At 38.4% G+C, this 17,592-nt stretch overlaps 1 protein-coding gene across 2 annotated transcripts in view; it reads left to right on the plus strand.

Moving 5' to 3' along the window:
- The window catches only part of PNPLA8 (patatin like phospholipase domain containing 8), a 51,831-nt gene extending 34,687 nt beyond the window's left edge, over positions 1-17,144 (plus strand). For both annotated transcript variants that reach the window (XM_018552550.1, XM_018552548.1), the window contains exons 9-10: positions 9,490-9,685; positions 15,968-17,144. In XM_018552550.1, the coding sequence (XP_018408052.1) occupies positions 9,490-9,685; positions 15,968-16,242 (471 nt within the window). In that variant the 3' untranslated portion in view covers positions 16,243-17,144. The remainder of the gene's footprint in view (positions 1-9,489; positions 9,686-15,967) is intronic.
- Positions 17,145-17,592: the final 448 nt, after the last annotated feature.

The following is a 17,592-nucleotide window of genomic DNA, read 5'->3' on the forward strand; positions in this document are numbered from 1 at the left end:
AGTCAAACAGTGTCATTTGAAAGAGTAAGGTGAAATCTCTGTGGTTTTGCTACATTGGGGGGCTTCTCCTCTGTGCATGCACAGTGGAATCCTGCTACAGCCTACTGTAATGGTGATCTGTAAAAGGGACAGGCAAGCCACAATATAAGTATGAAAATGAAAATAAATGAACATGAGCAATAGAAAGAAAGAAATTAAGAGTACAAATAAAAAGATGTGAAAATATAGGTATGGTGTTATAGACATGTATAGAGAGGGAAAAAAAACATCCTAACTATGGAAGGTTTACTTTTCTGACACATGTGCAGAGACAGGTGCTGACTCCCTGTGATGCTAAAAGGCAAGAGGGAGTATTATAAACCTGCCCCCTGACTTTGATTGTGTATTAGGCACTTCTTGTAAAGAGGGAGAAGCAGGTTACTGATCACTGATGCTTGGCAGATGGCACTTGGGCAAAGGTGAGTGGGAAACCAGGCATCCTTAAAATTGACAATTGTATAGACTAACTTTCTTTATCCAAACTCTAGTGAATGTAGAGAACAGTCAAGGATGCCACATCCCCATTTTCTAGTAAAAACATGTACAGTGTTTTTATGGGACTTTTTTAGACACTCTCAACTATCATCAATGTCTTTTAAAGAACATTTTATTAACTATATCAAAATATCAGTGCGTATACACATTGTCCATTATGTCACCTAAGTCTCATCCCTTTCATACATTCAATAATGTCATAATATCACATTCAACAATGAATTGATTTTATCCATATTAAGACATTTGTTGAGAATATTGATGTAAGTGTGGCATATTTTACGTAATATGATATTGATAATTTATCAATATAAATAAACTTATATTTGTATGTCACAGATGTCCACCTTATGCCATCACAATGATTTCCAATTGGGATTTCTGGTGCTCTATTCACACCAGTGCAGTCCCTTCCTATGCAGTCAGAAGAAATAGTGCTTGCCCTATTTTTTAGCTGCATCAGATCACAACAAAACGCATGCAAACGCACTTCAACGCACCTGAAATTCCAATTTTAACAAAAAAAAAACCTCCCTCATTGGCGGCAAAGTGCATTGCAGCTGTGAAGACGCACTCAGTTCTGATGTGAACCAGCCCTAAATACTAAGACATGGAATGTGATATCATGACATTATTGAATGTATAATGGAGATAAGGCAGAGGGGGAATAATGGACTGAATGTGTTGATGATAGAAACAATGGATGGTTGGAGGTCAGATAGGTAGATTAATACAGCCTATAGAGATGCATGCTCTTCTAATCTACTCATTCAATACCTTTGGTATTACATGGAGCGAAACAGAATGACTAATGGCTACAGTGAATAAGAGGGGCAAGAGAGGACAACCCTGTCAGGTACCTTGTGACATTTAAAAAATCTACATACACGACTTTACATGACACATCTGCAAATTCAAAAACAGGCATCTGATACTTATTTATGTGGAACATTTGGTTATAAAGTCTTATTGGTTGATGCAAACAAAACGTTCAATATTATCTTTAAATATACAGGACCAATATTTCAGTAGAATTTTAGTGTCTGTTTTGGAGAGTGATGAACCTACCCGTATGCCATCCAAAGTAGGACAACATGGCAATACTAGAATTGGGTTAGGCATGGGAGTCAAGTGAGTGGGTATATAAAGATTTCAGTCCGGGGAGTTAGCAAATCATAAAATTTGCTGTATTACTTAGCTTATCGGATAGCTGTCATGACCATGGGTTTTAATCTACTCACAAGAAGTATTTCCTCATTAGCAAAAGGTGCTTCTAATGCCTCACAATGGGAAAAGAAAAAAGGTGAATGTTGTTTAGCTGACTCTGATACCATCTCAAACTTTTCTCCTTATTGCATACTATACCTAACACCCAGGTGTCTTGTTATTTCTAGAAAGGTTTACCTTCATGTTTGGTCTTCTGTTAAATAATTCTGGTAGATAGAGATACAGTTATTGAAAGTCTTCTCTATATTCCCGGTGGCTTGCAGGATAGCAACTCTCTATGTAGTTTAGGATTCTGGCATCAAGGGGGTCCAGGTGCATGTGAACAGTAGGTAAACCAGCAGGTGCCTTTTAAAGGAGAATTATGAGGCAAGGGATTTTCACTCAGCCTCATAATCTGAGCCGACCTGTGACAATGAAACTGTCACAGGCCGGCTCAGTAGATCGGGAAGTGAGCGAACACATAACGGCGCTCGCTCACTTCTCGATCTATCCGTGCAGAGAGCCTTGACTGTCACTCACGACTCCCTGCAGGGATTCCTTCCTCCCCCGTCCGATCCTCCAGCGCTGACTGGCGGAACGGACGGGGGAGAGGGCGGGTGCAGCTGGCTCTGCATCCAGATAGGCAGAGCCAGCTTTCACTCACACAGCTGGGTGGATCCAGACAGAATTGTCGGGATCCGTTCCGGCTGCTGCGTCTCAGTATAGTGTGTGTCATGTAAATGTGTCATGTAAAATCGTGTATGTAGATTTTTTTAATGTCACAAGGTACCTGACAGGGTTGTCCTCTCTTGCCCCTCTTATTCACTGTAGCCATTAGTCATTCTGTTTCGCTCCATGTAATACCAAAGGTATTGAATGAGTAGATTAGAAGAGCATGCATCTCTATAGGCTGTATTAATCTACCTATCTGACCTCCAACCATCCCTTATTTCTAGCTCACGGTATACTGAGCTTTGGGTGACGGGAGGATGCTAGTTTGTGTCCTCTAGTTACCCTTAGGAGAACTATGGGGAAAAGCCCTAACCCTATAGTTCTCCTTTAACATTAAATTTCACTCCATTCCCTCTGGAAAGTCCCCAGAGTGAGCATTACATATTTAAGCTGCTTCCAGGGCTCAGAAGTACTTCTACATTGGCTGGAGCAATGCACAGTGTTGAAAGACCACAGGACAGGCTGCAGGATGGAATGATGAAACAGGAGCTCACATCTTCTGCACCTTTACCTAGTGGATGTCAGCCATCCCATTCCAATTCCATTGCCACCCCTTTACTTTTAGTACAGTAAAAAAAAATTGATTGATTTTGATATCTCAGTTTGGTGAGACATTTTTGTGAAAGGGTGTTTGGAATTTCAGCTATACATAAATATTGTAATTCATTCAAATGTTTACTGTAAGGAAATTATTTTCAATTTCTTTCATTTTCCTATTTTTAACAAAGGAAGTAGCAGCGAAGGTAACTAGCAATGCAAAGCATGTCTTTCCAGGCATTGATGTGAAATGGTTACTATGGAGTCAGAGGACCTTGCTTCCAAATATTACAGCTGTATATGCCAAGTCATATATCTCTCAATGCATATTGCATTCTGCTACTCATTATATTGTGTTTAACTGTATCATCCTAGTCTGAGGAGAACAAAAGCACAGTGCAATGATACATGTAAAACAGCACATTTTACTGTTGATATATTTTGTACAATCTGTTTCTATACAGAGGGGTTTTATGACATAGCCAAAATTTACTTTGACATTTTTGGCTTCCAAATTACATCTGCAAAATAAGTTGTTACCCACAAAAAAAAAGGAAAATTAAAGGAAACGTATCTGGCAGTTAACCTGCTGTTTAAGGTTAACTGCCAGATACTTTCTCAAAGTAAGGACCCATTTTCTAAATTTAAAGCTCAGTATACAGTTAGAATACATGCATGAAAACTGTGTAGTACCTGCCAAAATATGTTCTATATTAAAGATAGAGCAACATTGCTTAACTTCTCTTAGCCTTCAGCGTTGCAGATTTGGATAAAAAGAAGCAGCTCACTGATGAGGTCATCTCTGTGCTTTGCTTTCCTTCAAGCATATTTAAAGTGTTAGATAAACTGCACTGTGCAGTGCAAAGTGGTCCTCCATGTCCTACAATACCAGGTATTACAGATGACTAATGTAAAGACCAATTTGTGATATTTATCCTTGCTGTATTTAAAACTCATTGCATGCATTCATTTTTTCATTAAGCTATAATGGCAACCAGACAAATCGATTTATAACTAGCTTTTAAAGTGAAGTTCACATGCAAGGGCTTTCCACAGTACAAACACAAAAAGTCCCCGGCACACTTACTGGCTAGCCTGCAAAAAAACAAAACAAATTACAATGTTTAACAATTTTGTGTAAAAGGTTAGACTCACCAGAAGCTCCAAGCCGGCTTCGTAGACTGGTCCTTCCGACGTCTTTCCCCTTCTCCTGCAGTGGTCTAAGGTCCCCGTAAATCATCACGTCTATACACAGTGTATAAATGTGAAGACACTAGAGAAGATTCCAATGCTGTAGGGAGGGGGAGAGAGGCTGGAGGGAGCACTGTGACAGTTGGCCGGCTCAGAGCTTCTGGTGAGTATAATGTTTTGGTTTTTTTAGCACCCAAACCCAAGCATGCACTTAACCCTTGCAGTGCGGGGGTAGCCGCACTGCAAGGCTAAATTTTAAACAATCCTGGCAGAATAAATGTCAGTTAAAGTACCGCAGCGCTGAATACTGAAAAATGGCCTGGATGGGAAGGGGGTTTAACACCGCGGATGTCAACTGGTTAAGGAAAAGACATTTTCAAAAATAAAACACGCAAGAAAGTTAGTGTTACTGATCTTTAAAAGAAAAGGTGCTGAGTGAAAAAAGTTAAGAGTTGTAAAACTATAAGTATGCCCACAAGAAATTAAAGGTCTATAATTTGTATCATAGGTGAAGGGTATCATTTGTATCATAGGTGAAGGTTTTCATTCATCCAGGTCATGGTATATCTGTAAAAAAAAATTACATATACATGATACAAATGTTATAAATGGAGTTGCAGTACAGTGAGTAAAATAAGTATTTGATCCCCTACCAACCAACAATAATTCTGGCTCCCACAGACTGGCCATGTGGTAAACAGATTAGTCCTGTCAATTTAAGAAGGTGCTCCTAACGACAACTCGTTATGTATATAAAAGACACCTGTCCACAGAATCTCTTTCTTCCATTCAAACCTCACCACCATGGGCAAGACCAAAGAGCTGTCAAAGGACGTTGGGGACAAGGTTGTAGACCTGCACAAGGCTGGAATGGGCTGCAAGACTATCAGCAAGAAGCTTGGTGAGAAGGAAACAACTGTTAGAACGATTAAGCTATCCATTTGCGAATAATTATTCGCAAATGGAAGGAATACAAAAAAATCGTCAATCGCCCTCGGTCTGGAGATCCATGCAAGATTTCGTCTCAAGGGGTGAGAATGATCATGAGAAAAGTGAGGGATCAGCCCAGAACTACACGGGAGGAGCTTGTGAATGATCTCAAAGCAGTTGGGACCACAGCCACCAAACAAACCATTAGTAGCACAATACACCGCCATGGATTGAGATCCTGCAGCACCAGCAAGGTGCCTCTCCTCAATAAGGCACATGTGCAGGCCCGTCTGAAATTTGCCAGTGAAAATCTAAATGATTCAGAGAAGGATTGGAAGAGGGTGCTGCAGTCAGATGAGACCAAAATTGAGCTCTTTGGCATTAACTCGACTCGCCGCGTTTGGAGGAAGACAAATGCTGACTATGACTCTAAGAACACCATCCCTACAGTCAAGCACGGAGGTGGAAACATTATACGTTCGGGCTGTTTCTCTGCTAACTTTGCCGCATTGAAGGGCCAATGGACGGGGCCATGTATTGTAAAATCTTAGATGAGAACCTCCTTCCCTCAGCCAGAACACTGAAGATGGGTCGTGGATGGGTCTTTCAGCATGACAATGACCCAAAACATACCACCAAGGCAACAAAGCAGTGGCTCAAGAAGAAGCACATTAAGGTAATGAAGTGGCCTAGCCTATAGAAAATGTATGGAGGGAGCTGAAACTTTGAGTTGCCAAGTGACAGCCAAGAAACCTTAAGGATTTAGAGAAGATCTGTAAGGAAGAGTGGACCAAAATCCCTCCTGAGATGTGTGCAAACCTGGTAACCAACTACAAGAAACGTCTTACCTCTGTGCTTGCCAACAAGGGTTTCTCCACCAAGTACTAAGTCATGTTCTGCTTAGGGATCAAATACTTATTTTACTCAACTGCAACTCAATTTATAACATTTGTATCATCTTTTTTCTGTATTTGTGGTGGATTTTGAGTCTCTATCATTTAAAATACGCCAATGATAAAAATTATAGACCTTTTAATTTCTTTGTAAGTGGGCAAAATCTGCAGGGGATCAAATAATTATTTTCCACACGGTAGCAGGCTACTGCCCACTATTTGTGGACAGTGCAGAGCCGCGCTGCAGTCGGGAAGGATCATAACAATATTGTCAGGATCCACCCATCTGTCTGATTGACAGCTGACACTGCATCTCTCGAGCCAGCTGTGCCCGCCCCCTCCCCTCTCTGAGGGAGTGCCTACAGGGAAGGATGAGACAGTCACTGCTCCTCTACAGCTAGGAGACTGTCAAACTGAGCAATCAGTGGTTACATGATGGCTCAGCTCTTGGTATAGAGCTGGCGTCTGACAGCGGCAGAGTCCCACATCAGCTCTAGGTATTGAGAAGAAATATTTTACATACTCAATATTTCTCCTGTAAATATACCATACCAATGACTTTGTGCAACATGCTCTTTGAAAAAAATAGACGAGCATAGTTTGAGATAATCTTGCCAAGTATGGACAATTAAAAAAAATTACCTCTGAAACATTAAAGCATGGGTGAACATAGGAAACACTATGAATACAATTTTAGTTCACAAATGTTCCACAATTAAAAAACACCTTTTATATCAAAAGATAACCCATTTGTCACATACACCTGTTACGGGGTGATTACCAGCTTTGGGATATTGGGTAATTATTAAATCATTCTATTTGTTGTATATGGAAAGCAGTTACTTTACATGACTATCACCAAGTGTGCCTCATATAATATTACTTCCTTAGAAAATGGACATAGAATGGTCATTATCTGTCACTAATGAACTCTCTTTGCTGATGCAGGAAAGTTAGCAGACATTTCCTTGAGACTTCTATAGTCTGTCGACTGTCCATTTACAAGCATACAATTTATTGGAAAAGCTTTTTAGTTATTTGGCAGGTTAATGTACAAACAAACCATTCCAGTCACTTTCCCACTTTTATTATTGATTGCTCAGTATCGTCCAAGTCAAAATATTCACTGTGGGCGTACAAATACATGCTGTGCTGAAAAGCCTCTCTCCCATGTGATGAAAGAAGTGTCCACTGAGAGGCTGCCATCTTTTAGGAATAAACGCAGCTTTCAGCATGATTATAGCTTGCTGGTGACAATGAGAGATTATTAACGTAATGTGTTTTAAATTCAGAATGCAAACACATTAACAGCTGTGACTTATTTAACATTCACTGCTTCCACAAATCTAATTCTCCCATCATATTTCTGTATTTCGTTCAGACACCTCATGCTGTTAGATTCAAAACATTAGATGCTTGGTAAATTGGGAACAGAAGCCATCATGTTTTGTGTAAATAGGGCTTGTTACATAAATGTTGGCCTATTTATTCCAGTCATTAACAATAATTGAATTTTCAGAATCTCTCTAGTTTCCAGGTACCCTGATAAACAGGGAAAAACTTGCTAAAGATCTTCTTCTTCTTCTTCTTCTTCTTTTTTTTTTTTTTTCCTTGGCCCAATTTAACATCCCTAATGTATCCATCAATGCTGGGGTGAAATGATACTTCTCAGCATGAATCGCTGGTTAATAATTTATGATGCTCTCTCAAGGTTCTCTTCAAAAGGAATAAAAAGGGGGGCGGGGGGGCCTGGATATGGGTGAGGATCGAAAAAGACCATATTCAGGCGCGGAGAATGCTCATTGTCACATATGATTTGAGCAGTGTGAAATCTAACAAATTAGTCTAGACGAGTAATGGTATTCAACAAGGAGGAAAAAGTACCAGTTGCATTAAAATAATCATAGAAATGTGTCCTTGTAAAAAAAATAGTTGCATTTCTCTAATTAGAAAGAAAAAGGCTTATTACAACCAATGACTTCTAGTCTGACGTGTAAGTACTTGAGAAAGGAGATGTGGAGCAGTTGGCTAGTGTAACTTGTCAGATCCCTTGTCTCATTTTTCTTAGTAAATGATTGATGAAACTTGACTGTTGACTATGGGAAACAACTCTGCTATTCTAGGGATTACCACACTCGCAGATTTAAAGAACATGAACACAAATTTAGGTACTTTTCATCAGTTGCAATTGAAAATATACTTAATAAATACTTAACTTGATAAATACATACTTAACATCAGTTAAATAATAATAAGTTATTAATAAATAAATAATAAGGTTAAAAAAGACTGATGCCCATCATTTAGCTTTCACAACCCTTTCAGTTATACAGAGCAAGGCTTGTTACCAATTTTGCTACACAGGGAAAAAAATGATTTCCTAAACCCCCAAGGGCATTTGGTCAGTTCAGTGGTTCAGAATATTCAGCACAGTATGCTGCAGAGCAGTGTAATGCATCCCAACATGAATGGCAAAAGCATAGAACTAAAAAAGTTTGAGTTTGTGTTTTTCCCCCAGATTTTGCAGTCCCCCTGGCTGGTTTGGGGCAGCGTCCTGCAGATTTTTGTATTACATCCATCTCTTTTAAACAGACTTTGCACTCAATTGCATACTTTTAATTCTGGTGGAGCAGTCCCATTTGGCGCTTTTTTCTTGCATATTTTTATATTTAAAGTTTACATTATATTTGCCATTTAAGTACCCATATTGCCACTTATTTTGTATCTGCTGGAGTTCTGAAGTATAGGCTGGTCATACACCATGGAAACTTGTTTGTTCCCAATAGTCATAAACGTTGAATAACATTTTCTCATCTTACATCGACCTCCATTATTTAGGGCATGTTGGGAAATTCGCTATAGATTAGATGTAATCTGCGGAAAAAGCAATGAACAGTAGAGAAGCAGCCAACAGTGGAAATACATTGCGTATTGCCAGCAGTAGAAATATAGATTTCAAACAAAATTGTAAAGCAAAAAGAATAATTTGCTCACATAACAAATGCAGAAATGTACATTACTGGTAGTAGTACCAATTAAATCACGTACTCCTCATGCGTGTGGACCACTAGCTGGATCTCATAGAATTATTATTTTATTGCTGACTTCAGCTTATAAATGCTAGTTGCCTGGCAGTCGTGACTATAGTACTTTCTGGTTCACTAACCTGGCACAAGTATGCAGTGAAGTCAGAACTCCTGCTATGTACACTTATTCTTGGTCAGTAGCTTAGAAATGACTAAAGCACTGGATCTAAGTAGCTAGCATTGTCAGAGGGGGTGGTCAGCAAAGGTACCCTACTTGTTTCAGTACAGGTTTCCTTTTAAGCATTGCTTTTTCAGCCTTTTACAGGGGTAGGCCGGAGTTAAGTGGACAAAACTTGACGATTTCAACACGTGCAATTAGTTGCAATGGGATGATATGTGTTTGTTTGTTTTTTAATGTGTTTCCTATTATTGTGTTACAGGATGGAGGATTACTGATTAACAATCCATGTGCACTGGCCCTTCATGAGAGTAAGTGTTTGTGGCCAGACGTGCCACTTCAGTGTGTGATCTCTCTTGGGACAGGACGGTATGAAGGTGTGGGAAGCACCACAGCAACACACACAAGTCTTAAAGCCAAACTGACCAATGTGATCAGCAGTGCCACTGATACAGAAGGTGAGCATTTATTCTCCGGTATTTTCTTTTATTCTCTCTGACTTTATACGTTGTATCTTGTTTCAGCTGCCTGCTGCACAGGGTGAACAAATCACTGTGAGAATGACTGTATCTTTTCACTTAAGTTGAGAAAAGACTTCTGTCTATTTATTAATTATCAATTCACTTTCATCAATTTTTATCAAAATTAAATTAGTATACTATACATTGTTAAAAATAACTGTGGATACAGGGGCTGTAATAAAAGCACCCATACTTTTTCTGCCACTGACTTGTGACTGAGCATTTCACTCTTACCAGTGTTAATTTTGACAGCAAATTCAATATAGTTTTAGTCTTACAGGGTTATTATTCAGAAAATGGCGAAGAGTTTGGAGAAGGCAGGAGAAGTGAACAATCTAGGACAACATAGCTAAACTGGAAAGTGAGCTGAATTGGAGAATTTTTCCAAATCGGCTATTTTTTGTCCTAGATTGTTCACTTCTCCTGCCTTCTCCAAACTCTTCACCCTTTTGTGAATAACCCTGTTAATACCATTCAGTTTTAGTCATCTGAATTGTTTGTTTTAGTCAACTAAATATCATAAGAATTTAGTCGACTAAATCTACTGTAAATTTAGTCTACTAAAATCTGGTGGGTTTAGTTAAAGAGTAATTTAAGAATTTCTCTAGAATTCCCCATCTCATTTTATTCTACTGGAACAAACATCTGTTAACCTGTTATTACTTATGGTGTTAAGTTTGAACATGCAATACAGACTCAGATGTAACTGTTGTGATATATAGCATGTCTTTATCTTAGAATTAGATTATTCCAAGTCTTATGAAGATAACAATAATACTGAGTATTTGTAACAAACAAAGGACCAGTAATTAGATATCCATTAATTATAACAACTTGTATCTGACATTCTTCATTCTTTCAAGCAGAAGTGCAACTCTAAAATATTAAAATGAAAAACTTTATTGTCTGTAATGCCATTGCCCATATTATTTATTAGCCGTCCATTCAAGATGGAACCGGAACTGGAAGTCCAAAGAGTTTAATTCTGATTTTAGATCTCTTCCCAAATCTTCTCTCCCTAATATTTTAGTCTAGTTTTAGTTAGTCGACTAAAATGTCAATATATTTTCGTTATATTTTTAGTCATAACTTAGTTTTTATTTAGTTTTAGTCTATTTTTAGTCACTGAAAAATGTTTTCTTTACGAAACTATTAGTTGATGAAATTAACACTACTCTATAGAAATTCTTTATTTAATCAATAGAAATATTTCCTTTCCATATGTAATAGAAATATTTCCTTTCCATTTGTACACTTCCTGGAATAAAACGTTAGTTTGCCAGATATTTGTTGACATAAGACATATTGGTGCATCTCAGATAGATGACCTCCACGTTAGTGACACTAAACAAGGAGTTAAAACCTAAAAATTCAAGTACCCTAACTATTAACACAAATGTATCTTATTTGTGTATCACTCAGCTGTAGATCCTCAAATCATCTCTAAATTGGTGCTGACATTGTCCTTCCTTATGGAGGGTGCCGACTTTTTGTTCTCCATGGTACCTATGTGTTTGTAAAGTGTGTGCTGCAAGCTCATTTCTGTGATGGACTATAATCTCATGTTTAGTTGACTCATTTTAAATTAAGTTATTGAAGAATTCAGAGATGATTTGAGGTTCTACAGCTGAGTGATACACAAATAAGATACATTTCTGTTAATAGTAAAGGTACTTGAATGCATTTTTAAGATTTTAAGATGTTTAGTGTCACTTAAGCAATAGAACAGCCCTTCTCAACCTCTTTACTTAGGGTGTACTCTTGAAATAATTTTCTGGTCTCGGGTAAGCTCTTCCAAAAATAATCATACCTGCATCTACACCCACGGTGCCCCAGAGGGTGTGCCAACAAGAGAAGGTGGGTTTATATGCCAGCTACCGGAACCTGGATTTGGTGGTTGCTGCTTTCTTGGAGAACTGTTTTTAGGAACGCTTTGGACCTCTAACCAGTTTACCCTGTGTGCAGGTAGGAAATGTGAATGAACAAAAAAATAACACTTAGGCACCTTCCATAAAGTCATTATCAGGGTACTGGTGCTTTGGGATGAGCACCTTAAAGGCTGTGATACACTGCACACGACCTGCATGGGCCTTCGCGTGCAGTAAGTCATGCTTTTTCACTCCGGCATGTCCGTTTGCGAGAGATCGCATAGCTGACCGTGCCGAGATTAAAAATATCACCTTCAGCTAATCGGCTCGCGGGTATAAACCCCCGCGTCACGATACAAAGTCCATTCGGTTGTTACGAGCAACCCGATTAGCTGAAGATGCAGTCATTTATCTGGTCGCGCTCAGCTCGTACACTTCATGCCGATCTCCGTGCCTGACAGCTTTACTTTGCTCTGTACGGCTTCGCATGCAGTGTGTCACGGGCTTTATTGTTTGGGTAAACCCGTCTCAGCTCACCGGCTCACCAATTGCTGAAGGGCATGTAGGCTAGTATTAGCAGGTAGGCAGCTTGCTCATTGCCACTTTGCTATGGAGATACTATGCCTAATGTTCCAGTTGATTGGCTTTGGCAGGGTGTAGTAAGCATGCTGTTTTTTTTTGTTTTTTTTTATTTTTTTAAATCAGTGATTTGAAAGCCCATCCAGATAAATTTTTTTCATATACATTCAGAGAATGTCAGGTGATTGTGCAGGTAGGATAACATTAACCCTTTGGGGGGTTTTTTTGTTTGTTTTTTACAAAACTTATGCTGTTAGCTGATTTTGACGAATATCAGGAAAAGTAATTTTGAGTGGAAGAATGTAGGGTTCATATTCGCTAATTTTGCATTATGAATAGAATGGATGTTTCTGAGAATTTGTGGGTGAATGTTGGTTGATATAGCCAAATCTTGTATAGATATACCCCTAACACATGAGCATGTGGAAGAGAGCTGTTGTTTCTGTTCCTCCCCAATTCCCAAAAAGTTGGGACGCTGTGTAAAATCTACATAAAAACAGAAAGCAATGATTTGCAAATCTCATAGACCCATATTTTATTCACAATTCAATGTTTAAACTGAGAAAATTGATAATTTTAAGAAATAAGAAAGGTAATTTTGATATAGCCAATATGTCTGACTATTGCTCCCGCCCACTGTCCGCTATTTACATTCACCTGCCGGCTGTGAAATCTAGCCAGCAGATAAATGGGGCCATGGGAGAAGGGGGGTGCCACGGGGGGTTGTTTGAGAGTTGCTGTTAACTCCCAAGCAACCAGAAACTACAGTTATCCAGCATCTACTGATCCCCGTGGGTGCCAGATAACTGGGAGTTTATTATAGTTGCAAAATGTTCTTCCAGCTTTTCCTTGTTAGTACCACTTGCTTAGCCCGCTTTTTGTTATTGTGCCCCAATTTTTCTGAGACGTTTTGCTGCCATCAATTTTAAAATGACCTTATTTTTTTCTTAAAATGGTACATTTTCTCAGTTTAAACATTGGATATGTTTTCTATTTTCTATTGTGAGTAAAATATGGGTTTATGATATTTGCAAATTATTGCATTCTGTTTTTATGTAGATTGTTCACAGCACCCCAAGTTTTTTGGATTCGGGGTTGTATACCATGTAATGCTTTGGACGTTTAATGTTAACGGCAACCACTAGATGAAAAAAAATTGATGTCCTCCTTTACCGTTTTGGGCCTTTATTGGGAAGTCATTTTTTTTTTGGTGAAAAAAGTGCACAGGAATGAAGAAGTTGTCCATATGCATTTTATGGTTAATAACGATGTTTGTGCTATTTATGACAAACCCTGGCCCAGTCAAATGTAATATGTTCATAAGGAAATGCAACTTTAATATTGCTACGAAAATTGTATTAATCATAGTAATATCAGTGTAACTATCACATAGAAAAATGGGATTTGTATAGAAAATCACTGACATTTAAATGATGTCATATAATGAGCATGTTAATATCCAGGCATAGTATTTTTATTTTATTTTTTCAGTGGATTCCATTGTGACTGTTTCAGTGTTTCAGGCTAACAATAAGAGTGATGTCGAAGCTATTTTTAATCTGCTGATGTAGTCCTGTCCTGCCGGCTCAGCATATTCAGAAGTTGAGTGGATTGCATTTCTGAGCATGGCCAATATTTAATTCGGCTGAAACCTTACTCCAGTATGCATTGTGCATTGCAGAGCTGATTCAGGACTCTGCACTTTGGCTTTTAATAAGTGTTTTTTCATCAGTGTCTGTCCTGTAAACACCATAGCACCAAGGGAACTTATAGATTCAATAAAGCACATGTTTTATGCATTGAAGAGTGTAAACAGAACTATAATAATGATTGATGCATTGAAACGTGGGCTGAGCCAAAAGTAGACTAATCAAATGGCTAGTGTTGAGTTGATGGGAATGGGGTGGAACTTATAAATCCAGCTGAAAGCTCCCCGTGACGGAAAGAAAAGAGTCTGAGCTGTTGGCCTTTTCTTTAAAAAAAAACCTTTCTTTCTAAAAAAAAGGTGATGATGTTGAGGCCTAAGGCTTCCTCCTTGGGACAACCTTCCAAGGAAAAATATAATTCTAAAAATACTGTTTACAAGAAAAAATAAAAAAAAACCTACTACTACTAGGTGATGGTTACAAGGCATACCACCATATAACTGAGAGTACACAGAGAACAGCTCTAATGGGTGGGAAAAGGCTTGTTTCTGAAGTGCAAAGTGAACCAACTTAGGTCTTAAGTAAAGAGTGAGAGACCAAAGGTCTCTGAAACAAGATAGAAAGGGCAGAAACCTGTCGTTTAAGAGCAGTGAGAGCCAAATGCTGGTCCAGATCCAGCCATTTTCCTGCCTGCCATAACTATGTTTGTTTTTAATTTTTTGGCCAGCAGCAGGACAATTTTAAAAGACTAGGTCCAATTTACTAAAGGCAAAGAGCACAGGCTGGGCCTTTACTACACGAGTAGTGTACAAATGGGAAACAGGAGCCCATTATTCAGCGATAACCTGTGTCTGCCTACATTTCTTTTTATCTATGGCTATATGGGGGTGCAGTAATTTGTATAATAATGATACAATGTGAGGTGGATTTAGTACACACTGTTCTTGCACTATTTATTTTTATTTTAAACAATGCAATGGGAAAACCCCAACTAATTACAAAAAAGCTAAGGTGTTGACAGTTGAAGAGCTAAATACCAGTAATTTGCTTTAGACAGATATTGGTCCTTTAAAAGGAGTTTTGTGTGTACAGATCTGACCACACAGGCAGAGCGCATAAAAAAAACACTCCCTAGCATTGCAATTCACAGAACGTAAGCATAGTTTGTTAAAGTAGATGTAAATCCAACCACTAAAATGTAATATAAGATTAAACATTTAGTGATACTAAGGACCTCATTTGGCCACATTTGTGTTATGATTGGACAATGCTCTGCCCATTTCTCTCACAAACTAAGCATGCAGCCTGTTATCACTGTAGTTCTTGTGCACAGGGACAGGATGTAAAGAGATTGTCAAAAAAAAATCAGTTGCAGACAACAATTGGGAAATATTCCCTGTGAAAAAACACATGTACCCTGTTATCAGTTTAATGCATGTGGACAGGGACAGACTAAAAAATCAACTGCAGCCAGCAAAACTTAGGAACTAGAGCCTATTAGGACTGTAAGCATATGGACAGCATGCTAGGCAGCATTCTGATGTAAAAATCATTCCCTCCCCCACCCCCAAATTCCACACGATAGACAGCATTTTGTTACCTACATGTAATTTTATTTAGGGTTTACATCTTCTTTGGAACTACTGACAATAAGCACTACACTAATTTGTTCAGTTGCACTTCCTATGCTTTCCCCATCACAGCTAAGTACATTTTCAATATTATTGCTGGAAATCCAACATCGTATAGTGGCAGGCTTGTCCAAACACCCCATCTGACCCAAGTTCAAAGACCAGGAAGCGCATTATTGATAGTTGGTTGCTATGACTGCAAAATTGTACATAAGTTCGCCGGGTTCCTGAAACGTGCTGGGCTAGGTTCGCTTCAAACCCATGTTAGTTATGAACTCGAATCTCTTCCCTAATGGTGACCCACAGGTTGTTTGCTTGTATCTTCTGACCTCTGGGAGAAAACTGATAGCTGGTGCCTATGAGTTGTAGGATTGTCTCCACGTCTTCACTGTACAGTTTTCATGAATCTTGCCTATTTCCAAGTTATGTCAATGTAGATGATAAGTGTTGGAATTGATGCTGACATTAATGTTTTGCTTCTCTATATAAATACAGAAGTTCACAATATGCTGGATGCCCTGCTGCCACCAGACACCTACTTCCGTTTCAATCCGGTCATGAATGAAGATGTACCACTGGACGAAAACCGCAAGGAAAAGCTTAAACAACTACAGTTAGACGGCCAAAGTTATCTAGAGCGAAATGAAGAGAAACTTAAAAAAGCTGCCAAGGTGCTGAAACAAGAAAGAACAACATTTCAGTATATTTGTGACTGGGTTAAATTAAAAGGAGATATGTATGAGGGCCTGCCACTCTTTTCTAAGCTCTAAATTTTCATCAGTAAAAATGATGTTTGTCAAAGAAGCTATTACCTAGTTTCATATCCACGTGCATACAGAACTAACTAATAGGGTCTGTAATATACCACATTACCAGTGTGCTGTTTACATAATCTCTGGTTGGCAGAAGGTAAAGGGATCGCTGTGCAAATTACTGTAATTGCTAATGTCCAGATTAAATTTGCAGGGAAGGATCATTACTCCATTTAAAGAACATTTTCCATTGGTGGACACTCTGTTTCAGAGAAAATAGGTGTATATATTGTAAATACTGACTAGCTGACTTTTATTATATTTTTATTGATCCATTGGACTTGTGCAGCTTTATACATAACTATTTATTTAAAACCTGCTATTGATTCCTTTATGCGTGCGTTGAGCGTTTGAGTAATTATCAAGTAAAAGACCATTCTTGGAAATTCCGTCCTCACTTTTACTACTACTTTTTAAGCACAAAGTGGGGAGAGAAGCATTGAAGACTCCATCCTAATGCAGTCCTTTCATCTTCTAGGAAAGAACTTGAAAGTGATAAACACCCATCTTATGCAGTTGTTGTTTTTCTAAAAAACAAAATATATAAAAATTTAGCTTATGCTCCAGATCATTCCTTCTGTCCAATCAGTTTGGATGAGGGCTGTTCAAAAGGGAGCCATCCAGCCTACCTGTATCATAAAGTGTCCACTAACTCACTGGAGAGTCACCTGTACTTTGCTTAGTAAAATGGCTGGCACTTTCTGTATGTAAACCACTGGACAGTCTGCTTTGTTGTATATACCTTTGCACCTTTTCTACTGTTTATATGCTTTTTAATGCATGCAAACAGCAAAGTGCAGTAAATTTTATTATTGCAAATAGTCTTGTTCTCATGCCTATATTTTTTATGTATGCTGGCCCAAACTGGGTTTTTAAAATCAACTGCATGCAACCTGATGTGGAAACATACAAAAATGTACATATGAGGATATTTTGAGTTTCTTCTGCATTTGGTCTCGGCTTTCATGGTTGCTCTGGGTTACAACTCTTCATGCATTGCATTTTTGCCTTTTGATTAAAACTGCTTCTGTTCAGCCTAATTTCTGGTGTGTTGGCGTGACAGGGGGCAGAGCAGCATTTTTATACAGTTGTACATTATCGATCTTAAATTTTCAAATTACTGTATGTTAAATGTTAATTTCCAGCCGCAAAGGTCCAGCTTAATGCACAAATAAATTGCACACATACTATATTCTCTGTAGATGTGATATATTTTTCACCAACAAGTGCTATATGTCTGCACATTTAAGTACTGATATAAGCCAGTTATTTAAGTTCCATTTTAATTTTTTGTTTGCAAAATGAGAG

The sequence above is a fragment of the Nanorana parkeri genome, unplaced genomic scaffold, assembly GCF_000935625.1.
Source record: "Nanorana parkeri isolate BGI_ZX_2015 unplaced genomic scaffold, ASM93562v1 scaffold91, whole genome shotgun sequence".
NCBI classification, from domain to species: domain Eukaryota; kingdom Metazoa; phylum Chordata; class Amphibia; order Anura; family Dicroglossidae; genus Nanorana; species Nanorana parkeri.